Source organism: Alternaria triticimaculans (genome assembly GCF_023758025.1).
Source record: "Alternaria triticimaculans strain BMP 0046 chromosome Unknown scaffold_1, whole genome shotgun sequence".
Taxonomy (NCBI): Eukaryota; Fungi; Ascomycota; class Dothideomycetes; order Pleosporales; family Pleosporaceae; genus Alternaria; species Alternaria triticimaculans.
In genome coordinates this window covers 3,613,225-3,640,049 of record NW_026055958.1, presented here as the reverse complement: position 1 = coordinate 3,640,049, position 26,825 = coordinate 3,613,225, and the positions used below count along the sequence as shown (strand labels likewise).

The following is a 26,825-nucleotide window of genomic DNA, read 5'->3' as shown; positions in this document are numbered from 1 at the left end:
CATTCTGCCACCGCCTAGCGATATTGCCAGGCTTCCCAAATTTTGTAGCGCGAACTTTTGCCCGCCGTACCACGACGCCATACCGCAGCAATGGCGATCCAAAAGAAGGTGCGCAAGTACGATATTGATACACGTGATAGTGACTAATATTCAAAAGCACGGAAAAGGTCGTCTTGACAAATGGTACAAGCTCGCCAAGGAGAAGGGCTATCGTGCGCGTGCCGCCTTCAAGTTGATCCAGCTGAACAAGAAGTACAACTTCCTCGAGAAGAGCAAAGTCTTGATTGATCTTTGCGCCGCGCCCGGATCATGGTGTCAGGTCGCTTCCGAGGTATGTTACCATTCTATACACCATGCGCCTACATGCTAAAACCCCCAGGTTATGCCCGCGCATTCCCTCATCGTCGGTGTCGATCTCGCCCCAATCAAGCCCATCCCGCGATGCATCACCTTCCAGAGCGACATTACCACGGACAAGTGCCGAGCGACGCTGCGCCAACATCTTAAGCATCTCAAGTGCGACACTGTCCTCCACGATGGTGCGCCCAACGTCGGAACTGCCTGGGTGCAGGATGCCTTCACACAAGCAGAGCTCGTTCTACAATCTATGAAGCTGGCTACAGAGTTCTTGGTCGAGGGAGGAACCTTCGTCACCAAGATCTTCAGATCCAAGGACTACAACTCACTCCTTTGGGTGTTTAACCAGCTATTCACCAAGGTCGAAGCAACCAAGCCCCCGTCCTCCCGAAACGTCTCCGCCGAAATCTTCGTCGTCTGCCGCGGTTACAAAGCCCCGAAGCACCTCGATCCCAAGTTCCTCGACGCCCGCAGTGTCTTCGCCGAACTCTCAGACCCTACCCCGAACAACGAAGCCAAGGTTTTCAAGCCTGAAATCAAGAAGAGGAAGCGTGAGGGTTACGAGGAGGGTGACTGGACACAGTTCAAAGAGGTGCCTGTCTCGGACTTCATCCAAACCACCGATCCCATCGCTATGCTGGGTGGCTTGAACAAGCTCAGCTTCGAACAGAAGCCGAACGGCGACATCGCTGTCGCGACCATCGACAAGCTTCCGGAGACCACAAAGGAAATCAGGGACTGCTGTGCCGATTTAAAGGTCTTGGGTCGCGCTGACTTCAAGCGCCTTCTGCGCTGGCGTCTGAGGGTGCGCGAGATCTTTGGTTTCGCGACCAAGAAGACGAAGGCTCAAGAAGAAGCCAAGGCCAAAGAAGCGCAAGAAGGCGATGAGGTCGCTGAGATCGAGTCGATGGACGAGGAGATGCAGATTCAAGAGGAGTTGGAGCGACTGAAGGAGAAAGACTCAAAGTCGAGAAAGAAGCAGCGCCGAGCTGAGAACGAGCGGAAGCAAAAAGAGATCACTCGTCTACAAATGAACATGGCTACACCTTTTGAGATCGGTCTGGAACAGGCCGGACCAACTGGCGAGGATTCCATGTTCGGCCTCAAGGCAGTCGACAAGGCCGGTGCTCTGAACAGGATCGCCAAGGGTAGAATGGCGCAAGTCATTGAACGCGAACAGCCAGAGGAAGAAGAGGAGGAACCGGAAACTGACGACGAAGAGGATCGTCTTGAACGAGACCTTGACAACATGTACGGCGAATACGTCGAGCAGAGATCAGCAAGAGACGCCAAGTACAGGGCAAAGCGTGCAAGGAAACAGGACGACGACGAAGAGTTCAATGGTTTCTCTGATCAAGACAAAGAACAAAGTGACGACGAAGAGCTTGTACAGTCCGACAGCGATTGGAGCGATGACGAGGAGGAAGGCCCTAAGAACCTAATCACCGACCTCGACAACGAAGAGCAGCCCAAGACCGGTCTCACCAAGCGCGCAGCACGGTTCTTCGACCAGGATATCTTTAAGGGCATCGATGGGCTCGAGGATCTGGAAGAAGAAGACGATGACAGTGGTATCGATGTTGAAGGTGACACCGAGATGAAGGACGAATCTACCACACCCGCGCCAGCTACTGAGCAGGAGCTGAGCATAAGAACGGCTACCAAGGCTGCCTCACCCTCAGCATTCGACGAGGAATCCTCGGATGACGAAGACAAGATCGAAGAAGTTAAGCGCGATGAAGATCAATGGGAGCAAGACAGCATGCCCATGAAGAACGGCAGGCCAGACATTGACATCATCACCGCCGAAGCCATGACCCTCGCTCACCAGATGGCCACAGGCCAGAAAACAAAGTACGACCTCCTCGACGAATCCTTCAACCGCTACTCCCTCCGTGACGTCGACGGCCTACCAGACTGGTTCCTCGACGACGAAAACAAGCACTCCAAACTGCAACGCCCCACCACCGCCGCCGCAGCATCCGCCATCAAGGAAAAACTGCGCGCCCTGAACGCACGACCCATCAAGAAGGTCCGCGAAGCGCAAGCCCGCAAGAAGTTCAAGGCCGCCCAGCGCATGGAGAAGCTCAAGAAGAAGTCTGCGCTCCTGGCCGACGAGGAGGGTATGACGGAGAAGGAAAAGGCACAGAGTATTGCACGCTTGATGTCGAGAGCTGCCAAGAAGAAGCCCAAGCAGAAGGTCAGTGTTATTGTGGCTAAGGGTGGTAACAAGGGTATCAAGACTAGGCCCAAGGGTACGAAGGGTAAGTATAAGATGGTGGATGCTAGGTTGAAGAAGGATGTGCGGGGTGAGAAGAGGGCGGCTAAGAGGAATAAGAAGAGGTGAAGTGGTGCGTTATGTATGAATCGTTAGGTCTGCATCATAGGGCGCGACTTGGACTTTCTTTTTGATTATAGCAACGAAGAAATGGTATGGACGGACATGTCCTGTCGATATGGTGCTACGTATGGCGTGATGACTGCAGGGAAAGCCACTTCGCCAGGTATGCGATCAGTGCAACACCGCTAAATATCAAAGGCATGTACATTGAATCACGAGGATAAAAGTCTTCGTGGACTGCCTTAGCAGGAAAAGAGTTCATTTCATTTCATTTCAGTTCTTTGAGAACTTGACATCCATGCTACCTGTGAAGCTCGAAGATCTGCCTACTCAGGCATCAACGACCTCCTTCATAACAGCCTGATCGCCCTTCTCATCACCCCTACCATGCATCTTCCTCGCCACCTCATCCGTAAGATACTGCTCGACATTCGGCGACAGCACCGCCGCAACGATAAGCAGCACGCCAAACGGAAGTGTGCAGAGATACACTGTGCGGAAAGAAAGTGCATACGCACTCTTGACAGCCTGTCCCGTTGCCGCGATAATCTCAGGCGAGATACCAGGTACAGCGCTGAAATCACCAGCCGTGATACTAGTGAACAGTGCCGGAAGAGACGTTTCGGGAAGACCAGCGGCAAGCGCAGCAGGCATGACCTTTTGCGGGATGTACTTTGCAGACTCGGTTGCGAGAATGGAGGAGTACATGCTCGTGGCAATGGCAGACAGACCTGTGCGGATAGCGCCCATGACACCAGTGACGAGACCGATGTCAGCGGGGTCCCAGAGGTAGGCTGTACTGGACAAGGTGAGGTTCTCGATGTAGCCTGCGGCGATGGTGCCGATCAAGAGCAGGGCGGTTGTGCGTTGTTCTGTTGTTTCGTCCGAGGCGGCGACCGCGGCGACGAATGCGGTGGTTATAACGGCTGCGACAGTCATTTGGATCTTCATGCGTGGGAGGTAGCGGACACCCGCGCCTCCGAGGATCTGGCCGAGGAGGAGTCCTCCACCAACGGCGCACTGTGTTTGTCAGAACAAGATTATCACGATGGTATGATTACTCGTTGACTTACCGAGAGCCATCCAATCTTGGTGATGTCTGTGGTAAAGAGCGAGGAGACCATCGTAGGCCAGATGATCGAGTTTGCGTAGTAGACAATGGCTGCCAGACTAGCACAAGCAACATTGGCATCGTACTCGATGTTCCTGAACAGACGTAGAGGAATGAGGGGATACTCCAGTCCTGGGGCGTAGGCCTCCCAGAAACAGAAAGCGACTAGAGTGGCAAAGCCAGCAAACAGTGCTCCCAGTACGTGACCGCTCTTCCATGGGTATGCGGAGCCGCCCCAGTTCATACCAATGAGGAAGACGACGAGACCAGTTGAGAACAAGAAGATACCCATCCAGTCAAGGGTTTTGAGTTGTTTGAGTTTCGATTTGCCGCCAACGTGAAGCATTTCCTGCTTTTGTCAGCCGGGTTTGTATTGGCTGAAGTGGGTGCTCCTTACGTATGTTGGTGGGAAGTAGAAGAAGAAGTAGAGAACGATTGCAAGTACATTAACAATGCATCCGAGAATGTAACACCATCTCCATTGCAGCTCGGTAGTCTGATAGAGTGATCGTGCTACTGGCGGACCAAACACGGCGAACGGCACTGATGTCGATAGCACGAAAGCGTTCACCGGACCTCTCAGTGAGTTTGGAACGAGTTCGCCGAGAATGATGTGGAAAGACAGTTGGCCGGCAGCGGCAAGACCGTTGATGGAGTTTGTGGCCTAGAACAGTCAGTATCATGCGTAGGCTGTAGTTGCCAGTACATACAATCAGCATATTGATGCTCTGTGCACTTGCACCAATGATATTCCCAATGAGACCGAGTATTGACGAGCAGATGAAGAACCATCTACGACCGAAGATATCCGACAGGCGACCGACAAGTGTGAAACCGATGGCGAATCCAGCTGTCCAGGAAATACCGACCCAGATGATGTCCGGTGACGGACCGATCGCCGCGTTGATGAGACTCAGTGTGTTTGCGGGGAGAACCCATCCCAGGTAACTGGGAACTCTTAGTACCTTGACCTCCAGTGATTGATGCAAAGACATACCCAGAGATTTGCGCTAGACATGTAGCCACGACAGTACCGATGAAGTTGATGCTTGTGAAGTATGACTTGCCCAGATCGGCGGTATGGCCACCAAGGGCTTCTTGAGCGACATGGTCGTGGTGAAGGCCATGGCTGCTGGCAGTATGCTGATGAGTGAGGCTCTCGTTGGTGGTAGTGACTTCTTCGCGGTATTGCTTCTCTTCCGCCATGATGGATTGATGTTGGTATGATGTTGACGGCCTCTGTGGAAGAGTGCGTAAGAAACGCAGAGGCTAGAGTTGTGCAACCACACTGGGCTCTGGGTTATCTTTATCATGCAACTGGCTCACGAATCATGGGTGTAAATCTGGGGTACCCCAGAATTAGGTGGAGACATGCGTGCCCAGGTGAAGGCAGGTTCCAGATAGCCGGGGACACTGTCATGTCAGCGCCACGTTTTGGAAATACAGAGTAATGATCTACTTTGTCTACATAAGGCCAAGTTCTCGTATATCGACTGGTATTTCGAACGTCTTCATCGGGCCAGAATGTTACGCGCAAGCTAATTCCACGTGCTCAGGCGTCAAGCAGCGGAAGCCCCGGAGTCGGGGGTGTTCGGTAGAGGCTGAACGCTGTGGTCTCGAGGAGGCTGATGGGGCAGTACCCGGATGACGGTAACCGGGAGTCCCGTGAACTTGTTGCCCTGGTGAAGGGAACCTGTGGATCATGCAGACAGCTAGTTATGAATACTACGGACTGTACGCGATATCGAAACGCAGCAGACTTCTGTATGCAGCGACCGGCTAATCTTCACAGTACAAAGATGCGTCACCAGTCCGTGGTTGCAGGATGGTCGAATGCTCGAAGGACGATCGTCTAACGTTTCCCGTGCTGCAGTAGTCTGTTCGGTCTTGTTTCGACAGTCGTTAACCGGGCTACGCTGCTGATCTAGCGGGACACGCATGCGGGGTCTGGACTCGTGCGGTCTACTTTCAGCTGCGATAGAGTCTCGATCCAGATCAAGCCACTCGAACGTCTCAACGTTAGTCCATGGCATAGTCGATGCCAGCAGACTGGATGGTGGAACACCCGTGACGGGAACTCTGACGGCGCATACTGCACATGCACCTCGATACGGAGCAGCTCGTTGGCGCACTGAGCAAGTCTGGGGTGGGCGACGCGACGAGGGTGTAGGTTCGGTGTGACATTCCCCGCATCTGCGTCCCGTGGGGAAATTGGAAGCTCGAAAGGGTGCCGCCGAGCCTATGATAGCCCATGGGAGGTGTGACTGCCATAATTTATACGAGGTGCATGCTATCCGATTCGCTTTGATGCAGTCATCTAAGAACAAGGGATTCCCAAAGTAAACCTGGGATGGTGGGTGACCTCGAGCGGGTACTTGCGCCACAGAAGCGTGATTGGGCGTGGTTCGCGGCGGGCTCCACTCAAAACTTTTGGTGATTCACATGTCGCGACTTGAACGCACTCGCGACTTCCCGTGATACTCGCATGCCCGACAGATAACACCACTTTCGTCCAATATCGCATACCATGGCGTCAGCAGTAGCGCCGTCGCCTGCGCCAAAGGAGGAGCCCGCCGAAACCTCCGCGACCGAAGTCATCAGCCCCGCCGATGCTCTATACGACAAATGCGCGCAGCGGCTTGCGGGCCAGATCTTCTTCCAGCGCGACCTCTCAAATATGCAGGTCGCAGATACTGTGGCTCAGCTAATAGTGCTGCTGCAAGAGCTATGCGACCGCCACTTGTTGAAGCTCATGAGCCTCGAGGGCGAAATGTGCTGGAAGCTAAGGACAAGGGAAGAAGCGGACAAGTAGGTCTAGACGCTCGCGGACATGGCATCTTGAACTCCTCTGACAGACATTCCTTCTCAGACTGCGACGACTTACACCCGACGAACGCCTCCTCTACTCCCACATCGACTCAGTGCAAGCCGACGGCATCTGGTCCAAATCCCTCCGAGCCAAAACAAACGTCACGCAACAGACTCTCACAAAATGTCTCAAGAGCTTGGAGTCGAAGGATTTGGTGCAGTCGGTCATGAGCGTCAAGTTCCCCAACCGGAAGATGTATCTCTTGAAGCACTTGAAGCCATCAGAAGACATTGCAGGTGGCCCATGGCAGTCAGAGGGTGACTTTGACATGGCACTGATCGAAACAATATCGGGCATCGTCGCTCAGCATGTGGAGAACGAAACCTGCATCAAGGTGCCCGGCAATTGGAACGACTATGACAGCACGGGCGACAGGACAGCTGCTATCGCGCAGAAGAAGGCCGAGGTTCTGGGCGCCGTGCGAGATATAGAAGAGGCGCCAGCCGTGAAGCCATACAACCCCGCAAAGGACCCAAACACATCCAAGCTCGTTCACCGACACAACCCGCAATACCCGACAGCGGCCTCTGTGGCCAACTGGCTCAACTCGAAGGAGGTCCTGCGTGGCAAGACTGTGAGGGAGGACGATATGGAGCAACTCTTGGAGATGATGGTTCTTGACGACCGGCTTGAGAAGATCTCTGGCACAAACTACCGGACTGTCTTACGCGCCACCGATACCAAGGTCTACAACGGTTTCGTGGATGCACCATGCGGGAACTGCCCTGTTTTCGATCTTTGCGGAAACGAGGGTGAGATCTCAGCAAGGACATGCGTTTACTTTGGTCAGTGGCTGGAGACCTCGTCCGAAGAAATTTAGATTGCCCGGAACGCAGAAGGCTATCAACGTCTTCACTGGAAGAGTTCAGTCGTTCAAAGAAAAACACGAGGGATTTTGATATTAGCATAGCGCGGAGTTTGGGGTGTCAGCATTTACATGGACGATCGAAAAGGTATACCCATTATATTTAAACAAGATCTCCTCATCCTACGTTTTCATAGAAAATTGATGCAGTCCCAGTACCTTCGAAACCCTGGAGTGTCTCGCAACCATGCATGGGGCGTTGAAACTGGTTATTGGAATGCTCTGCTAGCCTGCCGTGTAAAGTCCCCGAGATCACCCAAATCGCTCTCGGAGACATACGTGGGCACAGCTGACATCGACTGTGGAGACTTTTTCTCTATACGCCCGATCGTATACGCTCACTGACATTGTCTCCGAGCAAGAAGGTTTGCAATGTAGTGCTGCCGGGCAATGCTCAGCCATCGTATATATGAGTATATGCGGGATGGCGGCCCTCATGTTAATCGCATCACACACAGCACACCAAATCAAACCCAACTCGCATCCCGATATCCAGCTCATTTAAAATGAACTTTTCTACCTCTCGATACACAATGGCAAGTTTCCTCGACGCTGAATCCGCGCAAAAGTACAAGAATGCCGAGAAGGCGACTCGTCCTTACGTCAAGACCATCGTCCAACAATCAGGAATAGCTGCCTATCTCGAAACAGGAGCTGAAGCCAATATACTCGATTTCGCATGTGGAACGGGAGTTGTTGCACAGGAAATCTACGATACAGTACCAAAAGAGCAGTGGGAACAGTTGAAAGTGCTGGGCACTGACATCAGTCCTCCGATGTTGGAACATTTGAGAGCGCGAGGAGAGACGCAGGGATGGAAGAGACTGAATACGAAGATTGTGGATGGGAATGTGAGTTATCCGTGTCTGCGGACGCTCCAGCACTGGGTTGATACTAATGCTTTCTTCCAGACAGACGTAACCCAAGCTCTCCCCAAGGCATCATACACACATATATTCGTCTCCTTCGCTATATCCATGCTCCCCGCACAGACACTCACGCATCTTTGCTCACTGTTGCGCCCAGGCGGATACATAGCAGTTGCAACGTGGTCGAGCATGTCATGGGATAGCCTTCTCACTCGCAGCATCGCTCTCACAAACGCGCCACAGCCTTACTCGCCCTCGCGTGAGGAACTGCGAGAAAAGTTCTGCGGACTTTGGGCTGACGAGTCATACTTGGCACAGCAGTTTGAAGCAGTGGGCTTGGGAGGAGTAGGGACCTCTAATGAGAAGAAAGCTGTGCGCGTTGGCACGCCAGATGTTTTCGTGGAGACTATGCAGTTTCCGCTGCAATATGTAAGGAGTACATGGTGGCAGGGCGAGCGAGAGGGGATCCTAGAAGATTTAAATGGTGCTATGAAAAGTATCGTACAGAAAGAGGTTGGAGAGGATGGGGAAGTGGAACTGGAGTTTGATGGTGTTGTTGGGTGGGGGTGGAAGAGTGGTTAAGGGTCCATCTAGCTGTGCAGCGCGATGTAGTTTCCATTTATGACATCTGTAAACGACCCCATCTTCTTTGCCTTATGTTGAGTATTTAACAAACCGTCACGACGGCAAGGATTATGTCAGTGTCGCACAGCGGTCATGCCTCACCTTCAGATGATGCTATTCCTAGCGTCGAGGCGCACGTCCCCGCAAGTGTTCCACCCCAATGTCGATCAGCCGGCGCGACATCTCGTGGCCTCCCAACAGAGTGACCGACGATAGATTGACTCGACACCCAGCGCCATGTCCCCTTGAGACACCCCCGACACTCCTTTAGTCCGCCTACAACATTCAACTCTCGCATTAGAGCGTCTACCACATTTCACCCACGAACATGTCCGGCGCTCGCCCACTCCTCTCCGCACGCGCGTCCTCGGACATCAGCGGAGAGCGCGACATAGCAGAAGATGAAGCCCTGCTCACAGGCCGCCCAACAGCACACACGGAGAAGGACGGGCCGCGATCATGGAAGTTCTGGAGAGAAATAGGTCTATTTGTCTGGGCTGTCATCGCAACAGCGGCCGTCATCGTGCTCGCCGTCATCTTCCAGAAGGCCGGTTCCGACTCCAAGGCTTCACATGCGAACGGGAAGAGGAACTTGATCTTCATGGTGTCTGATGGCATGGGCCCTACCTCGCTGTCGCTTACAAGATCGTTCATGCAGTTCCAGAACGGCGCACCCTGGAGCGAACAGCTCGTTATCGATCAACACCTTATCGGACAGTCGCGAACACGGTCCTCTTCCTCCCTCATTACCGACTCGGCGGCAGGCGCGACGGCGTTCTCGTGTGCGCAGAAGAGCTACAACGGTGCCATCTCCGTTACACCCGACCACGAGCCATGCGGCACAGTGCTGGAAGCGGCCAAGAAGGCAGGATACATGACTGGCCTCGTTGTGACCACGAGGATCACGGATGCGACACCGGCATGCTTCGCCGCTCACGTCAACATGCGATCGGAAGAAGACCGCATCGCAGAACAGATGGTCGGAGACTACCCGCTTGGGCGCGTCGTTGACTTGATGTTTGGAGGCGGCCGATGCCATTTCCTGCCCAACTCGACCGTCGACTCAAGCTGCCGCGCCGACAACAAAGACATCGTGGAACTGGCGAAGAAGAAAGGATACAAATACGTCGACGACCGCGCGGGTTTTGACATGTTGAAAACAGGAGCGGGCCTAGATCTGCCCATCTTGGGACTCTATGCCGACACAGATATCCCCTACGAGATTGACCGCCGCAACGAGAACGACATCTACCCTAGCCTGCACGAGATGGCCGAGGTTGCCATGAAGGCGCTCAGCGATGCGACCAGGGATAGCGACAAGGGCTTCTTCCTCATGATTGAAGGATCGAGAATCGACCATGCAGGCCACCACAACGACCCTGCTGCTCAAGTACACGAGGTGCTCGCATACGACAGGACCTTTACCAGCGTACTGGACTTTATCAAAAACGAGAAGACCGAGACAGTCATGGTCTCCACCTCAGACCACGAGACAGGTGGTCTAGCTGTTGCCCGCCGTACGTTCTCCCCACCCCTCCAGTAGCAACCCTCACTAACATTCACCAGAACTCCACGCATCCTACCCCGAATACCTCTGGTACCCCTCCCCCCTCGCAAACGCCTCGCACTCCGCCGAGCGCCTCGCCCTCGAATACACAAAGTACCTCCTCGCCGGCCCATCTGACGAAGACAAGGCCAACTTTGTACGGAGTTCCATCACATCCGGCCTCGGCATCTACGACTACACCGACAAGGAAGTCGCTGATCTCGTCGCTGAACCCATCACCTCCCTATACCAATACGCAGACATGGTCTCCCGGCGTTCGCAAACCGGTTGGTCGACCCACGGCCACAGCGGCGCAGACGTCAATATCTATTCTTCGGACCCTGACGCTGCCAAGGCGCTGGTGGGTAACCATGAGAACACTGAGGTTGGGGACTTTTTGAGGGATTATCTGGATGTGGATGTTGAGGCTGTTACTAAGGAGCTGAGGGAGAAGGGCACGGGGTTGAAGGTGCTGGATGTAAATGGTACGGAGGTTAGCTGGATGGGCAAGATCCCTGAGGAGGGGCAGAGGCTGGATGGACAGACGCATCTCGCGAGCTATGGAGGTGATCATAAGAAGAGAGGTGATGGTGGTGTTGTTCACGGTGAGGAGTGTGGCTGTGGACATTGATTTTGAAGTTTGAAGTTTGAAGTTGCGAAAGGCATGCTCTGGCGTTTTGGGTGCAGAAGAGATACCGGTTGATATAGACTTACAGCTAACGGCGTCATATTACAGTTCAATCTCAACAAATTTACCAGCAACTTAGTTGACAAGCGTTTCCGACTTCTCATTATCTTTTTTTCAAAAGAGAAGAGCCAGCCAGTTTCCGTATACAAATTCACCCTGAATATCTCCCGCGATGCGGCACCACCAATCAAGCCAAGCACTCGAAAAACCCCTCAGTCTGCCAGCTCCATCTACTACCTCTACTCTCCTTCCTCCTGTCACTACTTGCATCACTCTTCTCTTTTCTCGTCCTTCTTCTCTGCGTCATACCAACTCCCATCTCCTCCCTGCCAAGCGTACCTTCCCTCCTCTCACCACCTTCCGCGCCAGCTTGCGTGCCAGACTGCGTTCCTGATCTGACGCTCCTCCTCAGCGAACTCCTCGACCTGATATCCACATCTCTCGGTGGATATTGCCAATCTGCCATGCCAATACCTTCTCCGCCACCCCTGTGCTCTCTTCCCTTCATCTTACTCTTCATCCTCCGTATTGACCCCTCCCCCACACCACCCCAAAACCTACACAACAGCGCGCAGACATGCCACAAAGCCAGCAACATTGCGCCCGTCGCTGATATGCCACCTGCACTGTGTATACCCCAGTTGACGCGATTGCAGCGGGCCTGGAACGAAAGTCCCTTTTGAAGGAAGATGAAATGCCATAGAGGGTAGTGGAATTTGCCGATGCAGAAAGCGAGGCCGGGCTTGATGTTGGTTACGTAGACGTAGATGTGGGAGGCGAGAGTTAGGAACATGATTATGTCCCAGAGGCTCAGGAGGAGATTGTGGGCTAGGGGCTTGTAGGCCGGGTGGAGGAAGGGGTGGTATGTGTGCTGATGCGGGGATCGTGGAGATGACGATGGTATGTTGTCCGAGTCGCTGGTCCAGTGTGATGATGTGGCATTGCGAAGTGTAGAGTTTCGACTTGATCGCTGACGTTCGATGTCGTGTGCGGGTCTTTGCGAGCGTTCTTCTTCTTGTTCTCCATCTCTTCTCTTGAGACGTTCCGACTGCTGATTCCACCATGTGGAAAAGCGCTGCCGTAACCTTTTCAGCCATGCTTTTGTAGCTCTCCGCCTCTTACCCACGTCCCTCTCCCTCCGTACCTGATGGAACTGATCCGCATACCATCCAATACACAGCGAAGCGTGCAGCGCATCCAGCGGTACCTATCACGCGTCAATATTGGCAACTGACACTGACGGTCAGTCCTGCTTCCCCGACCTCAATCCCGATCCCTACTTCCTTATCGTACCAGACTCTCACTCCTCAAACTCACAAACAGATAGATAAAGACCCAACTGAAAACTGCCGTTCGTTCAAAGAACATTCGCATGAGTTCCTTCTTCGCTTCTTTCGGCATACCATAGCTTTCGACTGCTTCGGCGGCAGCCGTGTGCGAAATGAGTTGCATGAGGAGCAGGATCGCGGTACTGAGAATGAGTATATGGAGGACGATGTGGGCTTCGAGGACGCGCGGGTGACGGTCGTTAGATAGAGAAGCGAGGGAGAACGGCGGGGAAGTGGTCGAGGTCATGGCGATACGGGAGAGTTGAGAACTGCTTCGGTCTTTGTTGTGGAGGTGATCTGACGAGACGTTGCATTTTTCTGGGATCGCTCGGGCAGGCGCTTATTCGTGCTTGCCGCTGGAGGCTGAGGAAGGAGTGATTTGAGGAGGCTACGGCAGGAGCAACCATGACCCTGGACACAATACGTGTGTACCTTTGAGGTTTCCTTTTTTCATATCAAGGCGAGATCGAACTGATTATAACCTTTCCGATATATGCCTTGAGGCAAATTCTACCTTTGAGGTACACATCACATTTGTGATGATTCGACGAAGTTCAGCGTATATGTGCCTAGAGAGTCTGATTTCGTCAAGATACCTCCCAAAGTAAAGTTATGTCCATACCAATGAATTTCCCTTCATTACTGAACTACTCTTCCTTCATACCGGATACCAAGCGACCATCACCAGTTAGGCGTACCTTCCCCTACCCACAACTCCAAACTCCACGCTAATACAAGGGCAAATAGCACTCTGGGCAAGCAAACAGTTCCCCACCGGCCAAATTGAGTGAAAGTAGACAAATTAGAGAAGGTCAGTCTGGTCCTACTGAGCAAGCTACACTCCAAACTCGTTACCAAAGTTGCCGTTACCGTACGACGTCGTCCAATCTGGCTGAGTGTCTAGTAACCAGGAAACCGAATCGAACATCTCGAAGCTGTTCGCACTAGCCATACCATTGGGCATTTGCAATGGCATACTAAGCGTGTTGATGTGTGGGTTGAAATTGGGCAAGGTATGAGCCGGGTTTTCCACGGCACCAGGCGGTGGTGTAGAATTGCTGGAGGAGTCCGGATTCGTGGGGTTTGTCATGACCGTGTTTTCGAGCTGTTCCGCAGCTCCACTAACCTGCGCTTCTCGCCAGCGGAACGCGCAGTCAAAGACTACACTCATGCTCATCCGACTACGGATGATTAGGCCGAGAGGGTCATCTAACATTCCAGTGCTTGGTCGCCTCTGCTGCTGTTGATGCTGTTGCTGATTATGCTGATTGAACATGGTGCTCATGCCTGAGTTACTAAGAGACGGCGACTGAGAGAGGCTGTGTAGGCTGCGGCCGCGGGAACTCTCTTTCCACAACTGTGCCAGAACCTCGGCAAATCGATCCAAGAGATCGTTCGACCATACTTTGGATTTCCTCAGCGCATCCACAGTCTGTAGAACAAATTGTCGACCTTTGTTCGCGGGAAGCTTGCTGGCAAAGTCTGAGTTGAGGAGCTTGAGCAAGGCGAAACCGGCTGCAAGAGCCATCTGCATGACGTAGTAGGGAACGTAAGGCAGCCTGCCCTCGTGTTGTATCTTAAAGACACGCTCCAGATAGGCCGTCGCGGCGAAGTACAGCGCGACAAGGTCGTCCCGCCGTTCAAGCCGTATCTCCGGGCTGAAGAACGAGTACAGATGCAAATGTAAGGAGACGGCGTAGTGGTACAGTTCTTCCAGGCCTGTTTGAAGTCAGAGAAGTCCCCATGAATGAGGGTGTCATATATACCGCTGTCCACCCCGTCCAGGGAGCTGTTTTCTTCCTTCACACGCTCTTCCTTGAGACGATCTGCTTCCAGACTCATGTAGCTTGTGGCGGCGCCTTCGGCGAAGCGATGGCTGTTGGCGGAGTACAGGAGCTTATTGATCCTGCTCGCAGCCATTTCCTGGCGAAGGCGGACGAACAGTGTGGGTGGTATAATGCGCATGTGCTCTTCGTCGTCTACTTTGAAGTCGAGTGTCGAATCGTAAAGGGTTATCGAGGGCTGTCCGTTTCCTGTTGACACACTGCAATACGTTAGCTTTGGCAGTATGCTTTGATGGTACAAACTCACGTTTGCGCAACGATGTTGCAGACGGCCCACGTCCTCAGCCGATCGTGTATATCCTCCCGTCGCAGCTGCATTTTCGTTCTGGAGAAGTCATCCGGGTGCGTCGGCTGATGCAGACCAATCTGCATGGCAACCTGCATCATAGCGCCACACAGTATGAAAGTCGGGTCGGTCACTGTCCGCTCTGCTGGGAGTGGCCAGGTACAGAGCAGACACAAGGCCTTGACTACATGGTGGTTCGGCTGATTTCGAATAGAGTCCCAGATGAGATCGCTCAGCGGCTTGGAGAGATCCTTCAGCAGAACCGGCCGTGGCCCATAGCGGCGTGCGGCAACCGCGATAATAGCCCAGAACAGCAGCTTGTGGTCCTGCGAGTAGTACTCCTCAGGCGAACGCACTTGATCTAAGAATGGCAGGAATGGGTGGTATAGCTGAAAGTATTCGGCGAACAGCTCGTTGACCTCACTGTGGCCCAGTCGCACTTCGCCGGCACCCAGCGAGAAGAACATGGGCGATCCGCTGCGCAAGTCGAGCAGAGATGTTGCCGCCACTTGTGTATGTTGTGTCTGTAGGAAGGCGTCGTCCTCCATCTTGGGGACTGGGCCGGGAGTGAAGGTGTGGTTGTCTGACGTCTGCTGCGGAGCATTCAGGACAGGCTGGTTCGGCGTGGACTGGCCTTCGTACATGGCGAGTCGCTCTCGCAAGTATTCCATCTCCTTCTCCATCTCGGCATTCCTATTACGCTTGCCGACACGCTTGAAGTTGGGCTCGATTACGCATCGCAGGTTCTGTTTCTGACATCGCGCACAGCTGACGAAGGGATCTTGCTGGACGTTACACTTGAGCTGCAATGGCACCGTTAGCGGGACTATGAAACATTGACATCTGACAGCATGTCGTTGGTGGTAGCAGGGCGTATACAGGCGCGGAGCATCGTAAACAGTCACACGCATTGATCCCAGTGGCGCGCACGCGGGCGCCCAGGCTTGGGATTGAGCTTCTCCATGGGCGCATGGACGGCATGTAGAAAAAAAGAACTTACCTTCTGCTGGCGACACTCGTTGCAGGCGCGCTTCACCGCGGTATTGCGCCGCGACGACGACGAGGGCCGCGTATCACCGTCGCCATTCTCATCATCGTCGCTGCTAGCCGAGCGCTTGAATCCTCTGGTGTGGGTGCTGTTGGGGCTCTGGAACGGATGCGGCAGTCCATTTAGTCCGGGCGTCGTTGGTGACATGGAATGCAGCATATTGTTCGACATATGCGACCGATATCGCAGGGAATTTAGGTTGTGAGGGTAGGTAGAAGTGGGGGTCCAGCAGAGGGAGTCCGAGGCCGCAAGCGCGTGCGAAACTTGACCGGCTGCCTGGCCACGACTCTGACTCCAATGCCGTGGGAGACTCACTCGATCATGCGCGCCTGACTGCTATCACAAGCTGCAAGCTCCTGCAGGAAGCCGCCGAACTGTGGGCTCTCAGACGCGGGCGAGCTTGTCAGAATTGGTTCTGACTCTCCAATCATAGCCTGCGACCACCCATGCTGAATCGCGGCAAGCCTCGTTCTGGCAATCTCCACCGTAACTATCCGGGCCCTACACCTACGCGTTATGAACCGGTTTCTTGGACTTTTCGCGTTTTGGCTGGGTATTCCAGGACTAGCCCTGGTGCGCTGAAGATTCTCGATGTCGCATGCGTAGGAGCGTGAGAGCGCGCGAAACAGGACCATCAAAGTCTGAGGTCATTCACGCTTGCATTATTGTCATCAGACGTGTTGACAGAAGTTTAGTGCATGCGTCGTCAAAATGGGGGACGAAAAGATGAGAATGGGAACACTGGTTCTTCCCGTCACCACATTCAAGAGAAGAATTGAACACCCTAGACCCTACATTAACTTTAGGTCACCCCGGGGCCTACTTCGCACGCTTTTATGTCAATATAGGCTGCAGACCTGTTGATTTATTCTTTCTATAAGGTGCCGTCACAACTTCAATCTTTAGATCAGGTCGCAAAGTGTCAGATTTCCAAGTCTTACTGATGTGTACCCCATCCGAAGAGGTTATTTAATGAGGACCAGCGGTAAAGTGTAAGTTCAGGGCATGCTATCATTATCATGACGCAGGTTGCAGGGACATCAGACAGGCCTGGGTTGAACATGGTGGTGTGGATTGTTGGCGTTGCCTTGGCCGCTGTTGAACCTCGCGCACAGGTTAAAAGATTTCGGATACCCATACTAGCATTCGAGATCTGAACAGCATGCAAGCCACCAAGTCCTGATAATAGTGTCACACCGCAGTCTGTCGGGAAACATAGCGTGTAGCTTGTGGATGTATTCGTGACCCTACTCAGCTACATCCTGGCGGAGTGACGTAGAAATCATCTTGATATCGTAAAAGCCGACCGAACCAGGAGACTGCCCATAATGCACATGAACACCGAAGACCCAGTTTTGACATGCTAAACCCCTTGACACTCAATGCAACCGCTTAACGCTTCTTTTGCTGGGACTCCTTGAGGACCTTCTTGACGACCTTCTGCTCCTCGATCAGGAAAGCACGGACGATGCGGTCCTGGACGCAGCCGGCGCATCGCGATCCACCGTAGGCGCGCTGGACGGTCTTCTTGGGGCGGGAGATCTGGGCGTACTCGCGGGGGCGGAGGGCTGGGATACCCTGGAGCTTGGTACCGCAGTCCTACAAACTGTCAACAACAAGCCTTTGCATCCTTCCGGGTCTGACTTACACCGCACTTGGGGGCAGTGCCCCTCTTCTTGATGTGCAGGTAACGGAGTTCACCACCGGGGGTCTTGATGACGCGGACCTTCTGGCTCTTGGTGTTGTAGGGCGCGCGACGCCTCTGCCCAATGTCAGTCTTTGCTTCCAACGATCCAAGATCCTCATTCGCCTGGTCCAGGGCTCGGGAGTGCGGTGCGACGTACGTAGGTGAGTCTGTTGGACGGCATTGTGAAAGATTTCCCGGGGAATCAGTGGGCGATTGTCTGTGTGCGTGTGAGCGAAAGGATGTCGGAGGTGGTGTCGCAAAGGGCGATAATCGTACCTGGGTCTGGAAAGGGATTGTTAGTATCGTCGAAGAACTTCGCAGGACGGCGAGCTTGCTTACCACTGTTGTCGTCGTTGGTTAGTGAGGCAGCGAAAATCGTCGTGTGCTCGGTTAGCCGACCTGCGCTAGCACGCTAGACAAGGAAGCCGGGCTCCACCATCACGTGACGCGAGCCCGTGCACGGAGGCCTGGCAAGAAGATTCACTAGACTATAATGCGAACATCTCCATCGCCACTCCACACAACGCGCAGAGGGTGTATCTCTGCTTCGTGTGCCCTGCCAACTATACGACTTTCGAGCTTCTGGAGACAGTCTGGAGACCCACGCGCCGACGCGACTTCCCCTTCTTCGACCGCGGCGCCGTCCGCAAAGCTCAGGATTCGACTCCTAAGCTTGTCGCGCGACCAACTGTGCTCAATCCACGAGTTCAGTATAGCACTGTGATCGCGTTATAGAGGTCAGTAATCTCCTTCAGCCTTAAATCTTGTAAGAGCCTCCCAGCTCCTACAATCTCGACACTCGATCCAAGAGGCGCATAATCCCGCCAGTCGCGTTTTCATCCCCTCTAACGGCAACAGATTTCTTTCCCTAATATCAGTCAACATGGCTTTTCCCCCACCCCCGCCGCCGCCTCCACCAGGCCCTCCAGGTGCTGGATACGCGCCGCCACCACCACCGCCTCCGCCAGGTCCTCCGGGCTCCGGATATGCGCCGCCACCGCCGCCTCCTCCAGGACCACCAGGTGCGCCCGGTACAGTAGGCCCTCCCGGTATGCGGCCACCTGTCGACCCGCAAGTTGCGAAGTTTGCCCAGAAGAAGAAGGACTGGTTACGGCAACAGCGCCAAAGGTTCGGCGAGAAGCGCAAGGCAGGATTCGTTGAGACACAAAAGGCGGATCTACCCCCAGAGCATTTGCGCAAGGTGTTTAGGGATATCGGCGATGTGTCCCAGAAGAAATTCACCACGGACAAGCGAAGTTATCTCGGTGCGCTCAAGTTCATGCCGCACGCGGTTCTGAAGCTTCTGGAGAACATGCCCATGCCCTGGGAGAGTAGACGAGACGTAAAAGTCCTCTACCACACCAACGGATGTCTGACCCTGGTCAACGAGGTTCCTCGTGTGATCGAGCCCGTCTTCCACGCACAATGGGCAGCCATGTGGCTGGCCATGAGGAAGGAGAAGAGCGATCGCCGACACTTCAAGCGCATGCGTTTCCCGCCTTTCGACGACGAAGAGCCGCCCCTGTCGTACTCGGAGAACATCGAAGACGTTGAGCCACTGGAGCCTATTCAGTTGGAGCTGGACGAGGACGAAGATAGCCCTGTGTACGAGTGGTTCTACGACCACCGCGCGCTTCTCGATACCCCACATGTCAACGGACCCAGCTACGAGACCTGGAACCTTGACCTGCCTCAGATGGCAACGCTATACCGTCTGAGCAAACAGCTTCTCAGCGACATCGTTGATAAGAACTACTTCCACATGTTTGACATGGACAGCTTCCAGACAGCCAAGGCACTCAATGTCGCGATACCCGGAGGGCCCCGTTTCGAGCCACTGTACAAGGACATCGACCCGAACGACGAGGATTTTGGCGAGTTCAACGCCATTGACCGCATCATCTTCCGATCGCCAATCCGAACCGAGTACCGCGTCTCATACCCATACCTCTACAACTCTCTGCCGCGAAGTGTCAAGCTGGCTTGGTATTCTCACCCGCAGGTCGTGTACGTTCGTGCTGAGGATCCGGATCTACCTGCCTTTTACTTTGATCCTGGAATTAACCCCATCTCTTCAAGAGCTGTTGCACCAAAGAACATCTCCGTGAGCCACGAGGATTTGGTCTTCGGTGGAGATGATGAGGATGACGAGGATGACTTCCAGATGCCCGAAGAAATGGAGCCGTTCATGGCTGACGAGGAGATCGCTACCCCAGACACTGCTTCAGCCATCGCGCTTTGGTGGGCACCCCACCCATTCGACAAGCGATCAGGTCGTATGGTGCGGGCACAGGACGTTCCCCTCGTAAAGCAATGGTACCTTGAGCACGTTCCTGCGGGTCAGCCCGTCAAGGTCCGGGTCTCTTACCAAAAGTTGCTGAAGACGTTTGTCTTGAACGAGCTCCACAAGAAGCCGCCACAAGCACAAAACAAGCAGAATTTGATGCGGACGCTCAAGAGCACCAAATTCTTCCAGCAGACCAAGATTGATTGGGTTGAGGCTGGTCTGCAGGTGTGCCGACAGGGATACAACATGCTCAACCTTCTCATCCATCGCAAGAACTTGACCTACCTGCATCTTGACTACAACTTCAACTTGAAACCTGTCAAGACCCTCACCACCAAGGAGCGCAAGAAGTCACGTTTCGGAAACGCTTTCCATCTCATGCGTGAAATTCTGAGGTTAACGAAGCTCATTGTTGACGCTCAGGTCCAGTACCGTCTAGGCAACATCGACGCCTTCCAACTCGCCGATGGTATCCTTTACGCTTTCAACCACGTCGGTCAGCTGACCGGTATGTACCGTTACAAGTACAAGCTGATGCACCAGATCCGTTCCTGCAAGGATCTGAAGCATTTGATCTACTACCGATTCAACTCTGGCCCTGTCGGAAAGGGTCCTGGATGTGGTTTCTGGGCTCCTGCTTGGAGAGTTTGGCTATTCTTCATGCGCGGTATCATTCCCCTGCTCGAGCGCTGGCTCGGAAACCTGCTCTCTCGTCAATTTGAGGGCAGGCACAGCAAGGGTGTTGCAAAGACTGTCACCAAGCAACGTGTTGAGTCGCATTTCGACTTGGAGCTCCGCGCTGCTGTGATGAGTGATCTCATGGACATGATGCCTGAGGGCATCAAGCAAAACAAAGTCAACACTGTTCTGCAACATTTGTCAGAGGCATGGCGTTGCTGGAAGAGTAACATCCCTTGGAAGGTACCTGGTCTGCCAGCCCCCATCGAGAACATTATCTTGCGCTACGTCAAGAGCAAGGCAGACTGGTGGATTTCGGTTGCACACTACAACCGTGAGCGTATTCGACGAGGTGCCACCGTTGACAAGACTGTGGCCAAGAAGAACCTGGGTCGATTGACACGTTTGTGGCTCAAGGCCGAGCAGGAACGCCAGCACAACTACATGAAGGACGGTCCTTACGTCTCTTCTGAAGAAGCTGTCGCCATCTACACGACGATGGTACACTGGCTGGAAGCCCGCAAGTTCCAGCCAATTCCATTCCCAAGCGTCTCTTACAAGCACGACACGAAGATTCTCATCCTGGCCCTGGAGCGTCTCAGGGAAGCGTACTCAGTTAAGGGCCGACTCAACCAGAGTCAGCGTGAAGAGTTGGCTCTCATTGAACAGGCTTACGATTCCCCGGGTACTACTCTTGCGCGCATCAAGCGCTTCTTGCTCACACAGCGTGCTTTCAAGGAAGTCGGTATCGATATGAACGATAACTACAGCAACATAAACCCTGTGTACGACATCGAGCCCATGGAGAAGATCACCGACGCCTACCTCGATCAGTACCTATGGTACCAGGCTGATCAACGGCACCTATTCCCAGCCTGGATCAAGCCCTCAGATTCCGAGGTCCCACCTCTGCTGACCTACAAGTGGGCGCAGGGTATCAACAACCTTGACAAGGTCTGGGAGAGCCAAGAAGGAGAGTGCAACGTCATGATCGAAACTCAGCTGTCGAAGGTCTATGAGAAGATTGATCTTACCATGTTGAACCGTTTGTTGCGTCTCATCATGGACCACAACTTGGCGGATTACATCACAGCGAAGAACAACGTGCAACTCAACTACAAGGACATGAACCACGTCAACGCCTACGGTATGATTCGTGGTCTCCAATTCTCTGGTTTCGTCTTCCAGTTTTATGGTCTCGTGCTGGATATCCTCCTTCTGGGTTTACAGCGTGCAAACGAGATTGCTGGTGCACCAGAGAGCCCCAACGACTTCTTGCAATTCAAGGACAAGGAGACCGAGGTGCGCCACCCGATCCGATTGTACACCAGGTACATTGACCGCATTTGGGTCTTCTTCAGGTTCACCGCTGAGGAGTCTCGCGATCTGATTCAGCGTTTCCTCACTGAGAACCCGGATCCTAACTTTGAGAACGTCATTGGATACAAGAACAAGAAGTGCTGGCCGCGTGACTCTAGAATGCGACTGATGCGCCACGATGTCAACCTTGGTCGCTCAGTCTTCTGGGATCTCAAGAACCGCCTACCACGATCGGTCACTACGATCGAGTGGGACGACACCTTCGCTAGTGTCTACAGTCGCGACAACCCCAACTTGCTGTTCTCCATGAACGGTTTCGAAGTCCGTATCCTGCCCAAGATCCGAAACCTGACTGGCGAATTCCCTGTTAAGGACAGCGTGTGGTCTCTTGTCGACAACTCCACCAAGGAGCGTACTGCGGATGCTTTCTTGCAGGTGACCGAAGAAGATATTCAGAAGTTCAACAACCGCATTCGACAGATTCTGATGTCTTCTGGATCTACTACATTCACGAAGATTGCGAACAAGTGGAACACGACTCTCATTGCGCTCTTCACCTACTACCGTGAGGCTGCGGTGTCCACCGTCAAACTACTCGATACGATTGTGAAGTGCGAGACCAAGATCCAGACGCGCGTCAAGATTGGTTTGAATTCCAAGATGCCTTCGCGTTTCCCTCCTGCTGTGTTCTACACGCCCAAGGAACTGGGTGGTCTGGGCATGATTTCTGGATCTCACATTCTTATCCCAACCAGTGATAAGAGATGGTCAAAGCAGACTGACACTGGCGTCACGCATTACCGTGCCGGTAAGAAACTACCCCGTATAAAATGGAATGAAACTTATGCTAACTTAATAGGTATGTCGCACGATGAGGAGACTCTCATTCCAAACATCTTCCGTTACATCATCCCATGGGAGTCTGAGTTCGTCGACTCCCAACGTGTCTGGATGGAATACTCCCAAAAGCGTCAAGAGGCACAGCAACAGAACCGCCGACTAACCCTCGAGGATCTGGAGGACAGCTGGGACCGTGGTCTCCCTCGTATTAACACCCTGTTCCAGAAGGACCGCAGTACCCTCAGTTTCGACAAGGGTTTCCGCGCACGGACCGAATTCAAGATTTACCAACACATGAAGAGCAACCCCTTCTGGTGGACGAGCCAACGCCACGACGGTAAATTATGGAATCTTAACGCGTACAGAACAGATGTTATTCAGGCTTTGGGTGGTGTTGAGACCATCCTGGAGCACACTTTGTTCAAGGCAACGGCCTTCCCATCGTGGGAGGGTCTCTTCTGGGAAAAGGCATCAGGTACGTTTTTCCGTGTACTGAGTACAGTCTCGGTCTTTCTTTACTCAGATCTCTACACTTTCTGCCACCATCGTATTCCCCAACTGCCCTTAGCCCTGTCCCTCTGTCTCATCAAAATTACGTGTCGGCTGTAAGCCTGGCTCGCGATTTTGGTTCGCAGCAACAGATCTACCAAAGAACACCCTCATCGCGTGCTGGAGCTGGTGCCTCACCTCCGTCACGTGCGGGTATAGTTGCCTGGAGAGATGCATGGGCATAAAACTCTTCTACTCCCGCCCTTGTTATTTCCTCTTCTCCGTCACGACCACCCCGAACACCTTTCTGTGCATAACAATGCTAACTTTCTTACAGGTTTTGAGGAGTCTATGAAATTCAAGAAGCTCACCAACGCTCAACGTTCCGGTCTTAACCAGATTCCCAACCGTCGCTTCACACTTTGGTGGTCACCTACCATCAACCGAGCCAACGTCTACGTTGGTTTCCAGGTCCAACTCGATCTCACTGGTATCTTCTTGCACGGCAAGATCCCCACCCTCAAAATTTCGCTCATCCAGATTTTCCGTGCCCATTTGTGGCAGAAGATCCATGAGTCCGTCGTCATGGACTTGTGCCAGGTCTTCGACCAAGAGCTCGAGGCTCTCGGTATCGAGACGGTCCAGAAGGAGACTATCCATCCGCGAAAGTCGTACAAGATGAACAGTTCTTGTGCTGATATACTCCTCTTCGCCAGCCACAAGTGGAGCGTATCACCACCATCTATGCTTTACGATACCAAGGACACCATGAGCGCCACTACGACAAACAAGTTCTGGATTGACGTTCAACTGCGATACGGTGACTACGATTCTCACGACATTGAGCGTTACGTTCGCGCCAAGTACCTCGACTACACTCAGGACAGTATGAGCATCTACCCTTCCGCTACTGGTCTCATGATCGGTATCGACCTGGCTTACAACTTGTACTCTGCATACGGACAATACTTCCCTGGTCTTAAACAACTCGTTCAACAAGCCATGGCAAAGGTCATGAAGGCTAATCCTGCGCTCTACGTCCTCCGCGAGCGTATCAGGAAGGGTCTTCAGCTGTACGCATCTGAGAGTTCTCAAGAGTTCCTCAACTCACAGAACTACTCTGAGCTGTTCAGCAACCAGATCCAGCTGTTCATCGACGATACCAATGTCTACCGTGTGACAATCCACAAGACCTTCGAGGGTAACTTGACGACCAAGCCTATCAACGGTGCTATCTTCATCTTCAACCCTCGTACTGGACAACTGTTCCTGAAGATTATCCATACTAGTGTTTGGGCTGGCCAGAAGCGTCTTGGTCAACTAGCCAAGTGGAAGACGGCCGAAGAAGTAGCGGCTCTTATCCGGTCTCTGCCTGTGGAGGAGCAGCCGAAGCAGCTCATCGTCACTCGTAAGGGTCTGCTTGACCCTCTTGAGGTGCACTTGCTTGACTTCCCCAACATCTCCATCCGTGCCTCGGAACTGCAACTGCCCTTCCAGGCGGCTATGAAGGTCGAGAAGCTTGGTGACATGATTCTGCGAGCGACTGGACCTCAGATGGTGCTCTTCAACTTGTACGACGAATGGCTGAAGACCATCTCCTCATACACGGCCTTCTCCCGTTTGATCCTCATCCTGCGCGCCCTGCACGTCAACCAGGACAAGACGAAGCTGCTCTTGCGTCCAGACAAGACTGTCATTACACAAGAGCATCACATCTGGCCCTCACTAGCTGACGAAGACTGGATCAAGGTTGAAGTTCAACTTCGAGATCTCATCTTGCTTGATTACGGCAAGAAGAACAACGTCAACACTTCATCGCTCACCAGCAGTGAAGTGCGTGACATTATCCTGGGTATGGAGATCTCAGCTCCTTCGATGCAACGTCAACAGGCTGCCGAGATCGACAAGCAGCAGGAGGAGCAACAGCAATTGACTGCTGTCACGACTAAGACGCAGAACATCCACGGTGAGGAGATGGTTGTCACAACCACATCACAGTACGAGCAGGCATCGTTCGCCTCCAAGACTGAGTGGCGGACGAGGGCTGTGGCTACTTCCAACTTGCGCACTCGTGCGAACAACATCTACATCAACTCTGAGGATGTCAAGGAGGAGGGTCACTTCACGTACGTCATGCCCAAGAACGTACTGAAGCGCTTCATCACCATTGCCGATCTCCGTGTTCAGGTTGCCGGTTACCTGTACGGAAAGTCGCCAGCGGATAACGACCAAGTCAAGGAGATCAGCACCATCGTCATGATTCCTCAAGTAGGCAACACTCGCGATGTTCAGCTACCTAAGGAGCTGCCCAACCATGAGTACCTGGACAATCTCGAGCCCCTCGGAATCATCCACACTGTCAGTGGTAACGAGCCGCCATACATGCAAGCCAGCGACGTTACTCAGCACGCTCGTCTCATGAACCAGCACCCCAGCTGGGACAAGAAGACCGTCTCAATGACAGTTTCCTTCACCCCTGGTTCCGTTTCCCTTGCTGCATGGGCCCTCACTCCTGACGGCTACAAGTGGGGTGCTCAGAACAAGGACACCATGTCTGACAACCCAACTGGTTTCAGCACCAGCTTCGGTGAGAAGTGCCAGTTGCTACTCTCAGACAAGATCCGAGGTTACTTCCTCGTACCAGACAACGGCGTCTGGAACTACAGCTTTATGGGTAGCACTTTCGGTACCGTGGAGAAGAGGCCAGTTCATGTGCGTCTCGACACACCTGTACGCTTCTACGACAGCATCCATCGCCCATTGCACTTCCACAACTTCGCTGAGTTGGAGGATGTCTGGGTCGATCGCGAGAACCAGTTTGAGTAGACGGGACGATGTACAACAAAAGGAGGAGTGTATCTGAGGAGGACTACACCCTCTCACGGCGTTCCTAGGGATTTGGCGTTTTTGCATCATCGCATCATTGATTGCATGGATAGTGGAGAATGGGCGATGATTGAGATTGGGTAGCAAAAACGTGAATAGTGTATTATAATGTTTTCAGCGAAATGCATACTGAATTTACAAACATGTCTGCCATGCCGTTGTGATTACTGCGCCTGCTGCTCTGAAGTAATCGATGTTTCGCTGTCTGTACTAACTTTTTCTACCGATGATCCAGCGTTTTGCTCCTGCGCTCTAACACCTTTGGCTCCAGCAATGGCGATGGTGAGAGGAGAGGGTTGAACGTTGTGACTATTCCGCTACTCAGCATTGAAAACTAGCTATTCAAGCACCTTTAACTTACCCTTGCTCTTCTTATGCTCGAGACTGAATGCCAAATCCCCCTTGCCAGATGCAGTTGACGATGTGGAAACTGACGTCATAGGTTTGGTCGCAAGCTTCAACGGCCGCTTTCCGCTTTCTGTGGGGTGTTCGCGCGTCATGGCACTCGAATTCTTGAAGGTCTTGTGCGATGAGAGAGGTTGGATCTATATTAGATAAGAGTGTGCTGTTGTTGATAGGAGATTTGCGCTGTTCTGCACGTGGTGCCCCGCATCATCTTACACCTTCGATACTTCCCAACGCAGTCAGCAACAAACGAGTACTTGCATTTGCTCTCTCAGCTTTTGTGGCTCAGCTCTAGTACTCGTACGATGGCTTTGCACCTAATATCCTCGCAAGCATGTTACAGCCTCCATTCCAACACCGTAGTTTATCATCGCTATCCCACAGTACTGCGGTAACCTAGAGGCGACCCAAAGACGACGAGCTAACTACACCTCCCGCATTTTATACGATTCATACG

General features: G+C 53.1%; 8 protein-coding genes across 8 annotated transcripts; 5 read left to right on the top strand and 3 right to left on the bottom strand.

The window, feature by feature from the left end:
• Positions 1 to 90: 90 nt before the first annotated feature.
• On the top strand, positions 91 to 2,704 carry SPB1 (AdoMet-dependent rRNA methyltransferase spb1; the record flags this gene model as incomplete). Its single annotated transcript, XM_049361883.1, has 3 exons — positions 91 to 108; positions 158 to 331; positions 380 to 2,704. 3 exons carry the CDS (start codon positions 91 to 93, stop codon positions 2,702 to 2,704), a joined length of 2,517 nt encoding a protein of 838 aa, XP_049227166.1.
• A 324-nt stretch (positions 2,705 to 3,028) lies between these two features.
• J4E78_001222 (uncharacterized protein) lies at positions 3,029 to 5,015 on the bottom strand (the record flags this gene model as incomplete). Its single annotated transcript, XM_049361882.1, has 5 exons — positions 3,029 to 3,718; positions 3,772 to 4,158; positions 4,207 to 4,473; positions 4,520 to 4,757; positions 4,807 to 5,015. The coding sequence occupies 5 exons, from the start codon at positions 5,013 to 5,015 to the stop codon at positions 3,029 to 3,031; spliced, it is 1,791 nt and encodes a 596-aa protein (XP_049227165.1).
• A 1,321-nt stretch (positions 5,016 to 6,336) lies between these two features.
• On the top strand, positions 6,337 to 7,498 carry J4E78_001221 (uncharacterized protein; the record flags this gene model as incomplete). The annotated part of the gene is made up of 2 exons (XM_049361881.1): positions 6,337 to 6,617; positions 6,679 to 7,498. 2 exons carry the CDS (start codon positions 6,337 to 6,339, stop codon positions 7,496 to 7,498), a joined length of 1,101 nt encoding a protein of 366 aa, XP_049227164.1.
• Positions 7,499 to 8,076: 578 nt separating this feature from the next.
• Positions 8,077 to 8,581, top strand: J4E78_001220 (uncharacterized protein; the record flags this gene model as incomplete). Its single annotated transcript, XM_049361880.1, has 3 exons — positions 8,077 to 8,394; positions 8,455 to 8,502; positions 8,570 to 8,581. The coding sequence occupies 3 exons, from the start codon at positions 8,077 to 8,079 to the stop codon at positions 8,579 to 8,581; spliced, it is 378 nt and encodes a 125-aa protein (XP_049227163.1).
• Positions 8,582 to 9,364: 783 nt separating this feature from the next.
• J4E78_001219 (uncharacterized protein) lies at positions 9,365 to 11,213 on the top strand (the record flags this gene model as incomplete). Its single annotated transcript, XM_049361879.1, has 2 exons — positions 9,365 to 10,553; positions 10,603 to 11,213. The coding sequence occupies 2 exons, from the start codon at positions 9,365 to 9,367 to the stop codon at positions 11,211 to 11,213; spliced, it is 1,800 nt and encodes a 599-aa protein (XP_049227162.1).
• A 2,220-nt stretch (positions 11,214 to 13,433) lies between these two features.
• J4E78_001218 (uncharacterized protein) lies at positions 13,434 to 15,923 on the bottom strand (the record flags this gene model as incomplete). Its single annotated transcript, XM_049361878.1, has 4 exons — positions 13,434 to 14,317; positions 14,365 to 14,642; positions 14,690 to 15,531; positions 15,729 to 15,923. The coding sequence occupies 4 exons, from the start codon at positions 15,921 to 15,923 to the stop codon at positions 13,434 to 13,436; spliced, it is 2,199 nt and encodes a 732-aa protein (XP_049227161.1).
• Positions 15,924 to 17,168: 1,245 nt separating this feature from the next.
• RPL34B (60S ribosomal protein L34B) lies at positions 17,169 to 17,644 on the bottom strand (the record flags this gene model as incomplete). The annotated part of the gene is made up of 3 exons (XM_049361877.1): positions 17,169 to 17,375; positions 17,425 to 17,538; positions 17,621 to 17,644. The coding sequence occupies 3 exons, from the start codon at positions 17,642 to 17,644 to the stop codon at positions 17,169 to 17,171; spliced, it is 345 nt and encodes a 114-aa protein (XP_049227160.1).
• Positions 17,645 to 18,346: 702 nt separating this feature from the next.
• Positions 18,347 to 25,903, top strand: PRPF8 (Pre-mRNA-processing-splicing factor 8; the record flags this gene model as incomplete). Its single annotated transcript, XM_049361876.1, has 3 exons — positions 18,347 to 22,556; positions 22,608 to 23,063; positions 23,415 to 25,903. 3 exons carry the CDS (start codon positions 18,347 to 18,349, stop codon positions 25,901 to 25,903), a joined length of 7,155 nt encoding a protein of 2,384 aa, XP_049227159.1.
• Positions 25,904 to 26,825: the final 922 nt, after the last annotated feature.